Raw genomic sequence first — 12,425 nt, 5'->3', positions numbered from 1 at the left:
AAGTTTCTCATTAAAGCCCGGCCAACACCACCGATTCATTAAAAGTACCAACGCCCTCCGGTTGGCAGCCGCACGAGGATAACACTATCGGGAGTCCCAGGACGGACGTTCGTGATAAGGAGCAGTAAAAATGGCGCACAGAAAGCAACCGGAACCCCCTCACGGGAGCGATAAGCCGGAAGTCCACAGCGGCAAAAGGGGTTCCAGCGATTCCGATAATAACTGCACTAATTTGGCTTTAAAAATCTACTCCACCTCCACGTGGCAGCACGTGTCCCGTGGGATGGCCCTCGGAAGGGTTTCCGTAGCCGAAAGCCGGTGAAGAAACAAAAAATCTATATATTAATCCAAACCTTCCCGAAGCCCGGAAGACGTGCGCTCCGGAATGAAGTTGGCAAAGTTCTTCCTAATCACCACCATTTGTGACACTCTCTCTGTGGGGTTGCCCAGGGAGCCGTCGGCCATAGAGTCGCCGCCGGTGGCCACATGGGACATGATTTACGCACCGAATTGATACCGCTCCCCATCACTCGGCCGTCCCCCCACCCGGGTGGCTCCCCTTCGGCACGCATCATCGCAGCGCTGGCGCAAAAGGGGCGCGTCCACTCGAAAAGGACGTTAGACCAGAGGGATAGAACGGTCTGGAATGTGTTTCTCGCGCACCGCGCGTTTGTTTTCCGGTGCGTAATACGGGATTCCGGGATTCGTGAGGGTGGCAAGATTTATGTCCTTCTCGGGCCCACCACGCCACTCCACCCTGGGACATTATGGACATTGCGGAGCGGATTTGAATTTGCATTTATCCCTTTCTAACACTCGGCGCTGATGCCGCTGCCGTTGATGATGCCGTTATCCTCCGCGTGGTGGGGTCTGGTACCTGGCTATAGTGTTTCTAGTGTTCCGGGTGTTACCTTTCAAATCCTGGCAAGCGCTCCGGTGCAAGTAGCGTACAAAAATGAATATAAACGATCCGGCAGCGCCGCCATTAGAAATTATTTATCGAGAATGGTGGCCAGAGAATGAAGAAAGGAAGCATTACTTCGAGTGCACCATGGCTCAACCCTCCAGACGAACTTCCGACTCGACTCCAGGGTGGCCCCAAGAAGGATTAGTATCTTAGCCCCAGGCCGACACGGCGACACGGCGATCCGTGCGGATGCCTAGGCCAATATGTGTCTTCGTCTTAGCGGCGACGTGGCACGTGTGCCGCTAAGATTTTAAGTGCCTGCACCAGCACACCCTCTTCGCGGCTGGGTTTACAAGTTGTTCGACAAACTTTTACAACCTCACCCCGTGGTCGGTGGTTTTGTCCCGTGCATAATTGACGCGCTTGGCCGTGGCATCGGCCTCCCGAGTATCGAGGCCCCGGATAATCAATCAATCTCGGGTGGCTCGATGAAGATCGATCGTCCTGGTGGGGCATGAGCCAGTGCTGGTCAATACGTTTGGGAGTGGCCACGTGCCACGAAGCACGGCACGGCCAAAAGGACAACACAGGCGCCGTACAGGAATTCAGGCAGGGGCGATGTAATAAATTTCGACTCCTTTCGGATTGTGCGACAAGATAGTACGGCCGCCCTCGACAGCTTTTTTGTATTCCACCAATTTACAAAACCCTATCCCGGCCGGTGCCCTTCGGACCGGAAATGGGGATCAAACGGTGGTTCTCTCATTACCATTCACCGCCAACCAAAGCCGCCTTCCATATGGCTCACGTTCCGGTGTTCCGTTCGCAGTGTCCTTTCGAAGTGTTTTTTTTTTCTTTGTTGGTTTTAAGGTCCAATTTACAGCCGGAAAGGGAGTACCAAATATGAATTCCAGGCGGTCGGTCCGGTGCCATAAATTCTAGGGCGGTCAGCTGGCGGCTTATGCTCCGCACGCCGCACTAATCGTCGGTCGCTCCGTTTATTGCTCAATATTCAAATAAACCCTTTGCGAGGCAATAAAAAAACTAGCTAGCCCCGAGCGGGCGCACCTTACGGGTAACGTTGTAACAGTTTGGCGAGCCACAGTTAATTTTATGCGGCGAGCGTTAGTTAATCAATTTTATGGCACAACCTAAAACACCCTCTGCAACTAGCGTGCCAACTGGTGTGGCGCTCCCAAGGCAGATAAATACTTTCGAATGGCCATCTTCTATCAATTTATCACCCATTTCTCGTTTGCTATGGCGCTGGTTAAGGAACGATTATCGATCGATAATCCGCAGAGTCAGGCAGAGTCCCGGCAAAATCAGGCATCTCGTCCCCTCGGGGCCCCGTTGCCGAATTTAATATCTTTCTTTGTCGGTGAAGCACAGCAGCATAAATGTCCCGTCGAAGCCCCAGAAAAGCCGGTACGATGCGGGAGAGCCGGGAAACTTTCTCCGAAGAAACTCCCCCAGCGGGGAGTTGACAAAACCCTGGTCCACCATTTCTTTCGACCGCTCGTCATTTCACGCAGCGCACCGACCATCATCATCGAACGACGATGATGATGTTGGCATCGTCGTTGTCGTCGTCCTGCCTTAAACGGTGTTAGACATGCATTGATTCTCGTCCTTTTTTATTACGGCTCGATCACCGCGTGCGCTCGTTGATCGGGCGCGCCCGCCTACGGCTACCGCAACCGGAAGGACAACATTGAATCACCTTTCAACCTGCCCTCCTCCAGCCCTCTGGGTGGCCACCTTCGTCACAAATAGGATTGTCACACTCAATTTTCCCCGGCGATGATATTTCCTCACAAATGCGTGTGGAAATACAATTTAAACCACCGTCGTCGTCGTCTTCGGCGTCGTCGTCCTTATCGGGTGGGGATGCTTTTAGGCCGACCCTACCGGAGGGCCATAAACTACAAACATCTGCGTTCAACCTTTCGCCTCGACGGAAGGAAGTTCCCGGTTTTTATCGTCTCCCCTTCGGTCCGGGGCACGGCATCGATCGCATTTCCGATTTTTTCCCTCCGGCTAGATGTTGTGTTTCAGGATTTGCTTACCCTGCCCTAGCGAGCGGGTGGTTTTTTGGTGCTGTCTTGGGGCAGCCGACCAAAAAAAGGCCACCGACTGTAGCCGGAATGGAAGCAAAACCTGGGATTGGACCGAAAAAGGACCAACAGCAATCCCCTCCCCGTAGAAGTGGCGGCAGGAAGCAAAAACACCGGAGCCCCACCGGAGCGTTGAAAGCACGCCACGTTGTTTGCCTTTCGGTGAAAGCATGAAACATTAAACCGGAAACAGTAACAGAAGTCGACTCGAGGGGCCCTCGGATGTAAAGCGTTAAATTAGTTTTTGGGGCTGACGCTTCGTGCAAGGTTAATTAACCGTAATTTGTGCGCCGTTTGATGGCGCTCAGATGAATTGGATCGATTCGATACCCGGAAGCGAACGGAATATTGATAGTCCTCGCAGCAACGAAGACCGCACCCCGGGACGCTGCACTATCTGCGATCTAAATTGCAATTGCAGCACACTAAAGACACCGAGAAGGGGCCGGCAAAACGTGACTCGGCGTGAAGGAGTTTTCCAGCATCTTGGGCGAAATGGGAAACCGATTTACATCGTCAATGTATTTATCTATCAACAGCCCGCGCCCAACTAATCCTCCGCCGTCACCATCAGAGCGTATCGGCACCGCCGAATGGCCGTTCGTTTCGTGTTCCTTCATTTAAATCGTTCCGTTTCGGGTGTTTGTTTGGCGATACACCGGCAATCGCATTAAAATGCAGCAAAAGCGCAAACAAACAGCTCGAGAAGTGGTCCCACGGGAGATGGGAGGAGGTTCACGCCTCCTCGCTGGTTTATGCTGCTGCCGCCGGTTGTGCCACATGCGGCATCACATTTGCATTTCCGTCTGATCCGGCTGAAACCCGGTCAGGGGGGACCCCGGTGTGCTGTATCTGATCCCGGCAGCATCATCAGATCTGGGCAGATTTTATGCAGTGCTCGCTGCGCTGCACGCCACGTGTATATTAAACTATGGCCACACATTTACTGTTACTAGCTGTGAAACGAACGCAGAATATTAACATAAATCGGTTCCATTATCCTTCAACGGGACCACTTTTACATTTATGAACGAACTGCGTGAGGCGATGTAGTTTGTTGTTGCACCCGTGTGGAGGGCTTTTTTTGAAAAAATCTTTACAGATAATAGCATAGAATCTGTGCCAGTAGGTGCAAATAAAAATAAAGAAGGTTTTCGGCGCGCAGCGATTTTCAGATAGCGGTTCCAACGCTTTTCAACCGATTCGTACCGCATCGCACGTGAATCGGTTCATTTAGCGGAGACACAAACCCTTTAGGGTTTGTTTCTAAACTTACCGGTTCGTCATTTCCGTCGGAGCCGCATGAATCTCAACCTTTGTTTGTTGTTGCTGCTGTTGTTGCTGTTGTTGCTGTTGATGCAGTTGCGGTGGGGGCTGGTGAAGGAGTTGCAGCGAGGATTTCTGCTTCGTTGCTTGTTTGTACCGACCTGCGGAACAATTGAGAATAAATTATTTTTTCCCAGTGAAGCGCCATCTGGTTGTGAGTGTAGCTTTAGCAAAGGCACAAACCACCCATGTACTAAAGCAGTTCTAAAATGTTAGTTACTTACTCAAAGCAAAGAAGAGCGAAAGAACCGCTTTCAGCCTCCCACTAAAGATGTCGTTCGAAGTTACCGATTCTAAGCCTCCGACCTGATGCTGTCTCAGAACCGCGAGACAGGAGTTAACGTTGTCGTACTGTGGGAGAAAGAAAACGGAAAGGCAGCGTTAACGTCCATTATTTTGTTTACTCATAGAAAAGGCCCCGCGTTCCTAACGTTCTTGGTGATGCTTTGGAATAGCTTCACGGACTCCGAAGCTGCGGATCAAATAACCAATTACGATTTGCGTGCCGCACGTCCCATTATGTTTCATTTGACGCGCTGTTCAACTACGCGGCACGCCAAACCGCGAGCTGGGCCATTCCCAGGAAACGATTTAAAATCGATCGCTGGAGAACGCCAGATGCACCCACGATAAGCGGCCAAAAGCCGCTAAATGACTCTCTGCTGGATGTGACAAATGCGCTGTTTGGCGCCCACCCCGCCGTCCCAAGGTCCCAGACGTCGACTTCCTTCGCGAGAACGTCGCGATGACGCGGCCGGGTACGAACGCGTCTCGCACAACTTGTTGCGTCAAGTATTTCGTTGGCCCCATTCTTAATTCGCGCCCCCTTTTTTTGCAATCCACACAGCTGTTGTCGCGCCGAAGCCGATCGTGCGCGATCGGCGCAAACAGATGGATTGCAGACGACGATGCAAAGGGATGACTCGCGGGACTTTCGCGGAACCGTGAGTGAGCTGGATTTAATGAGCCTCATTGTGCCGTGTGGGGGTGCGGCTGTGACGTTGAGGTGCGGGGGATTCGTCAAATTACATTTTAATTTATTGTGCACTACATTTCACGCTCTGACGCAAGATCTAGATGCGGGGGTCTGGAACGGTCATAATTTTTCACCTGCGCTCTCTGCGCAGGTCCCCGCTACTTTGAAGCCGGCTCGTGGTCGTTTGAATAAAATTTGCCTATCAAGCGGACAGAGTCGCGGCCCATACAGGAACTGTCACCGTGGTCGCGGTTCTGGTCCGTTGAGCACATGCTGGCAATGTTAGGTTGGAGGTGCCCGATGGGGGCGTTCAACCGATGGATAAAGCCGACCTCTGAGCCTCCAAGCCTCCAAGGTCGAACTAATTACAGAGCCAAACGGGTTCTGTTGCGTGCGCGGACACCGCCGGGGCTGATAGTTGATGGACTGGGTGATAGTTATTTCAAAATTAATAGCTCGCTACTCCCAATGGAACACGCTCCAGTCTATCGGTGTCCGTCTTTAGGTTCAATCCCAAATCTCATTCGAACGAACCGGAAATGGGATGAAATTATACCATAAGTTACCTTCCGTGCGAGTCGGAGATGACGTACGGATCTCTTCACGGACCCAAACCTTTAATAGCACCGAACGTCTCATGATAAATGGGAGTATCGTGGGGAACTTTAAGCCGGTTGGCAGCAGCCCAACGCCGATGGGGCCACTGAAATAATCGTTGACTTCCCTGTGCCGTCCCTTGACCGTGCGTGTGTGGCGTGATTGGAAGTCATTTTTTGGCACGAAAAAGAACGCAATGCCGACAGCGCCTCTTTGGGCGCTGGGAATTCCCACCAAGCTGTTTGCCATTTTTCGGTGCTTCCCCGCAAGGGACAGGCCAACCCACTGCAAAGCGTTCTTTGGTGGGTACCTTTTCGTATGGCGGCCGGGCGACCTAAGTCAATAATACCGACCGACCGTTTGCGGAATGCCCTAAGCCGGGACGCCATCTTCTCCGGTGTTTTTTTTTTGGTAGGCTTCCCCAGGAGCCATTTATCCAACTGGGGCGTATGACGGGGCCGGGTTTTTGGAGGCCACTGGATGAGTGGACCCAATAATGCAGGAGGCCCCGTCGTGAGGGTCTTAAAAGGTAAATTATCAGCAGGTTGATGTTTGGGTGCCCCGCGTGCTGGATGATGATATCCGTTTTTGGGGCGAACATTTCGCCGATGGAACGTTTTATTACCAAGTAGGCGCGTGACGAAAAGTGAATTTGTCCGAATGGGCGATGGTAAAAATTTTAAGACTATTTAATGGAGTCAGAGTCGCAATCTTTGGGAAGTGACGCTTAGTGACGTCGAGCATGCAACTCAAAGCCTTCATCGGCTTGTAATAGAAAAGAATACTAAACAAACAATCATATTTTACTTAGACCACGTATTGACCTCCTTCACAGCGTAGCGGGCAAAACGAACCAACACAACATTGATTGATTTCCAGCAATAAGACCCCTTCCTGAAGAGTAAGTAGAGGTTGAACCGAGTCCCCGAGGCCGAAAGGGCTCTGGCGCTGGCACCAGCACTACGGTGCCAAAAAAGGATAGCATCATGGATATCGCGACTAGCATCCAATTTACTCGTTCAATCGGAGGGTTTTCGGTAAATGGTAATAATAATCCTACAGACGTAACACGAAAGAGCCCCGGCCAGATTGTGCATCTAAGCAGCAGCACCGTTTGTTGTTTGCCTGGACGAATTGGCAACACGCCAGTGTGTGTGCCGACGGTCGTGCCCATTAATCACCGGCGGAGCACTACTCGCGGCGCGGCTGTGAGGCTGTGTGACTTCATGACAAATTACCGACAACGGCATCGAACAACATCGAGAGCATCGCCACCCTCTCGAGCAACATCTTTCTCGGCGTGGCTTATTAGAATCCCACCCCGAGGGGCAGAACACGAGCGAAATTGGAACACGAGTTTTCGCCATAATCGGATTCGCCTTTGTTTGCGCGATCGCGATCAAGGCCTTTTAAGGACGCTCGGTGTCAGGCCGTCAACAACCGGGCTCTGTCTGGTGGCATACATTATGCTCCTCCGTGGCCTTGCTGAGCGCTGAGCTTTGAGGTCGACTTCAGGATCCGGCGAGAATTCGGGCCACATGGGCCCGAAGTCTCCTGCTTGTTTGGTAACAATCTCGAAGAACGTGTGACACAATATAGTGATCGTTGTTGGACATCGTCGGATGACAGATCCAATCCACACTGCGGTGCCTGAGTTCTTGTGGGGTGATCTATTTATAGGTGCATCCCGATGCATTCTACTCGGCCGGGCGCGTCCAACAGAAACCACGTTGCACCGAATATGGCGGATGCTGAGCTGAGGGACAGCCACGAGAGCCACGTGGTCACCATGGCGACGACGCACCAATGTCCATAACCGAACGACAGCGAATAAGAATGCGTAGAGGGCGTCCCAAAAAGGGGAAAACACTTCCCCCCCGTTGGACCGTTGGCGATGAATGATCATCCGTCCTTCTTCGGGTGATACGCGGGAAAATGCGCCCACCGAAACCATTGGTGGCGGCGTCGGGTCGGCGGTCGGCGTGTGATATGCCAACGTCTCGGATCCCGTTCGTTCCCGAGTTCAGCGACCCGCATCGCGCCCGGATTTATCGGCAACCTGCATGATGATGCTGATGCACACGGCGTCGGTCGGTGTCCCATTCCGATGCGATATCGTGAGCGACCCATCATCCCGGCTGGAATGACTCACGAGAAACGCCACGCCATCGCGACCAATCACAACAAAACATGAAACATTCCACGCCGCCCCAGAAGGTGCTGGTGGCTGCGGAGGGGCGGCTGATATTAGAATTACAAATGCACTTCCCGAGCGAACCCTGCGATGTCACGCGAATTGGCAACTCACGATGTGTGTTGATGCTGTGTTCCATGCATTCCTTCGAAAGGACAGGCCGGCGTAAAAGGCAAGCCACCGAACGGACCTTCAAGGTGAATCCTTGAAGAAGACCAGTCGACCACGTCGATCAGGCTATCGCACGGCCCAAGGATAAAAGAATGCCACAGTCGTCAATCCTGATGTCCTCTTTTGGGGCGCGGTAGATTCCCGTCCCGTCTAGAGTCGAGTAATTAAATTGGAGCTGACTTCGGTGCCGGTTTCGGAATGCCTTCCCGAAACTGTGATGGAGCGCCAACATTTTCCAACATTTCGAGAGCTTCGAATCACGTCCCGATTCCCACGACACACGCACAGAAGAGAACTGGGTCTATGGGTCTCGGTCGGCCTTTTTGGGGAGCAGTTCACTTTTGAGGAGCAGAGCCCACGTGGAGCACATAAACATGCCGAAGCACGCAGAATTACTTCGCGGTGACGAACCACAAGAGACCTACAGAACGTTCCGTCCGGCACTCAATTCCGGGCTCGGATGACAGCGTCAACGAAGAGACATACTTCCCTGCGCCTATCCGGTCTGGGGCTATCTGGGAATGGAGTGACGTATGAGCGTCTTAATTCGCAGAGGCGTCTAGAACTTCCGCATGAAGGAACCGTTTGCTGAGGTCACGCACCGCGGGAACGTGACACAGATTCGCCTGATGGTGATGGCGCACACACAATGTTGTGGACCTCGAGATGCTGTTGATTAAATCATGGCGGTGGCGGAAGAACTTCCGCGTTCGAAGATCTTTATCGAGCGGAACGGAAGCGGAATCGAGACCAAAGTTCCTTCGAACATATCGCCGGACCCCGCAATTAAATGGGACGTGTTCGTCCCCAAGGAATGGGTGGCGTTAATTAAAAGTGGACTTTCCGTTGTTCCCCCCAAAAGACACTCCCAGGCCGGGATGACTCAATTATAGGCGCCATCATCATCTGGCGAGTCCGTGAAGGTGTTGCGTGTTGTGTTCTCCGGCAACACTCGGATTAATGGCGCTCGCCCTGGGATCGAGTTACACACTCCGCTAGGTGCGAATCCAAGGCTACACCAGCTCCCCGATCGGTCCACAGTCTCCGCCCGGACAGGGCCTCCTCCGGTGGTTGATCTTGAAACCGTTGGCCGTTTCGATCGATCAGCTGCCGGCCGACAGTCTGATCGTCGAACGGGCGCCGAGGCCCAACATAATCCACCAGCAATCCACGAGCGATTGAATCATAAAACGTAACCCGTGGGTTGCGAATGTGGGTCAGCCGGCCATCGATCACGGTTTGGTGGTCGCCGTGGCTCGCCACGGCGGCAATTAACGAACCATTAGGTTCCCAGGTGGAGCCTAAGTACGGAGCTCGTTGACAAAATAAGTACGCTCTCCGGGTTGGTCAAAGTTATGGCCCTTTTTAATAACCGCTCGTAGTTGATTTGCGGAATTTGTTGTCCCTGGTTATACCGTCGAGCGTTCGAAGTCGGAGTCGGACCCCCATAAACACATTTTTGTGACCCTTTTCCGTCGATAGCCTCATTACCCGATGCCCGGTGGACGCGATGGATTAAGCGGCGCTAATCGTCTGTTTATGACCAACATTGCCCAACAGAGCTGGGTCCTTAAACGAGCCGATCGAACCCGATATTTGTCGTCCAATTCCTATTCCAAATATTAGCTTTTTATTCTCAGCCATTTAAGGAAAATATTGAACCCTTCGGAGGATGGTCCATAAAACTTCCAACACGGCTTACGCTACTTTCTATAGGTATAGTAATTTCTTGGTCCAACACGTGCCCGAACGCAGGATCTAGGACTCGGTCCAGTGGCAAAGTTATGGCCCGTAATTAAATGAAAACAATTTGCATAATTTTAGTTTTGCTTGTTTCTTATGCTGAGTTTGGGGAGATGTTTATTCAATGAACGGCCCGAGTTAGTTAAACCCGGTCAGCCCGTCCGCCCCCGTCTAACCCTTCCGACTCCGCCGCCTTCCGGGTCCTTCGGGTGTTATGGTCCGATGAAAGTTTGGAACTTTCCTGTCGGCAATTTCTTTCGTCTGACGGGGACGCCGTACAAATTTGTTAGGTCTCTAGGTGGTTCGATTGAGTTTGATTGAGTTGTGCGTCCCATGTCGTTCCTGAGGCCGAACGACCTTACGGCGCGGCCCCACCCTATGACCCGCCGCCACACAGGGTCGCCCGTGTGAAGAAGATTGACACGGCTGTTCGACCGAAACGCTGGCAAAGTGAATTAATTGAAAGAACTGCCCGTTGATTGAGGCTCCCAGAAGTGGCACATTCGATGGCCCAACACGAAGATGACCGCCGCTCAGCTCAGCAAATCTGTGTACTGCCTGGCAACGGCGACGGAGTATGGAAATGAAATATGGCTTTATTAAGCCATTTTAATTGGTAAGACCCCAAGCCCAGTGGCCCCGATTCCTCCACTCGGGCCCTATTCAGCTGACAATCAACGGGAGGCTGGCTGGATAACCTTTTACCATAGATTGCACCCTTTTTGGGGCTTGATTTCGCGCACCGCACCGCGTCTTTTATCGAAACCGATCCGAAGGCGAAGGTAATTTCGCGCCGCACGGCGCACACGGACTCTGTTTCCTTAACGGTACTTCTTCGCCGAAAATTAAAATCCTTTCCAGCCTTCACGCGCGTCTGCTGCGTCATGCCAGGCACTGGTGCTGCGCCTCAAAACTCACCGCGGGCCAAAAATGGGTCACGGTTGCAATAATTGCGCATACATACGTACCACCTCAGCTCACTCTCTCTCTCTCTGTCTCTCTCGGTCGAGTGTCCTTCCCGCGCGAGCCGACTGACTGGTTGTGGCCGGTTCGCTGAATCCCATTTAAGGAAATATCTTTTTTGCATGTGGCTGAATGGCGCAACGAGAGGACCCGGGCCTGAATGGGGCGCCGGCCACTGCTGCGGGGCGTGCGCATTGATAGTGGCCCGCAGCCAGCCTGCAACGCAAGGTGACGAAAAGCCGCGCACACGTGAGGTGCCTTCCCGTGCGGCGTGCGGAGACATGCTAATGAAGCGTCTTAGCGGTGGCGCAAGGTTGGCCTCAGAAACCGGCATCGGAACCGGCCAAACGCGGGGCGCGTAAATTATCCTTCCCGGGGCATCTCCTCGATCCTGTGCAGCAGCAATTCGGCCATCCGGCCGTGCCGATTACACACAGAAGGTGAACAGGGTGATAATACTCGCGGTTTTATAGCCGGCCAGGCTGCCGGCCAACACCCCGCGATAATGAGGCAAAGGCGCAATAATTAAAGAAGCGTTTCTTTTCGCGACTTTTCACGCGAGGTTCGGTGTATTCTGTCGCCAGCGCAAAGAATGTGCCGGTGATGTCGGCGGAATTTTGCGCAGGATGCAGGGGCTTTGAAAGGCTTAAGCCGGATGCGCCTTTCGGCGGCCGACAAAAATGACAAAACGTCGTAATTAAAGGACTTTTTTCTGTCGAGCATGAGCATTTTCTTCTTCGCTTTTCTGTGTGATATTTGAAAGATGGCATTTCGATATCCGAAGATCTTCCGTGAACTTAAAAACCGGATACCCATTAAAAAAGAATTTTGGTGTATGTTGCATCGGCCGGGAATCGAACCCGGGCCGCCCGCGTGGCAGGCGAGCATTCTACCACTGAACCACCGATGCTTGCTGAAGATCGCCCATCGGCAGACGACCACGCTCGGGCGGCAGTGCTATTAATAGCCGCCCCAGTGGCTCAGTCAAGCCGATCGTGCCCGGTTAACTTTGATGCGTTCAGAGTGGAGTAGAAACCAGAACTGACGGCTCGGCGCACACATTAACATTATGCTTTGGTGGCGATGGCTGAGCTTCGTGTTATGTTTCCTGCCCGCCATCGCTTATCGTCCCCGTATCCGAGATAGCCTTAGCGTGTGCTAATGAATTTTAAATACGTGATAGATAAGAAAACAAACATCTCGGTTATCGAATACGTCGGCCGGTCGCCGGTTTTTACCGTTGCCCCCCACAACCGAAACCGTCGTCGCTTCGATTGTTAATGTTGTCCTCCGTGTTAACGGGATGGAGTGTTAACGAGCTTACAAGCTGGTTAAATTCTTATCCCTATCGCGCCCCCTTAATGAGCGTGTCGATTTCAGCACCGAACGTGGTGGGGACAAACCCACAAAATTGATGCCTCGCTTCGATTC

At 52.5% G+C, this 12,425-nt stretch overlaps 1 protein-coding gene and 1 non-coding gene across 2 annotated transcripts in view; both read right to left on the bottom strand.

The window, feature by feature from the left end:
- Positions 1–12,425, bottom strand: part of LOC128274556 (protein sickie) — a 161,374-nt gene that overhangs the window by 107,304 nt on the left and 41,645 nt on the right. Inside the window, exons 4-5 of the mRNA XM_053012787.1 lie at positions 4,575–4,701; positions 4,301–4,451 (exon numbers count right to left, since the gene is read on the bottom strand). Coding sequence (XP_052868747.1) covers positions 4,301–4,451; positions 4,575–4,701 — 278 coding nt within the window. The remainder of the gene's footprint in view (positions 1–4,300; positions 4,452–4,574; positions 4,702–12,425) is intronic.
- Trnag-gcc (transfer RNA glycine (anticodon GCC)) lies at positions 11,834–11,904 on the bottom strand. The gene has a single exon. It is a non-coding gene; the product is annotated as a tRNA-Gly (tRNA).

The sequence above is a fragment of the Anopheles cruzii genome, chromosome 3, assembly GCF_943734635.1.
Source record: "Anopheles cruzii chromosome 3, idAnoCruzAS_RS32_06, whole genome shotgun sequence".
NCBI lineage: Eukaryota > Metazoa > Arthropoda > Insecta > Diptera > Culicidae > Anopheles > Anopheles cruzii.
The sequence above is the reverse complement of the archived record's forward strand: the minus strand, read 5'-3'. Positions and strand labels throughout refer to the sequence as shown.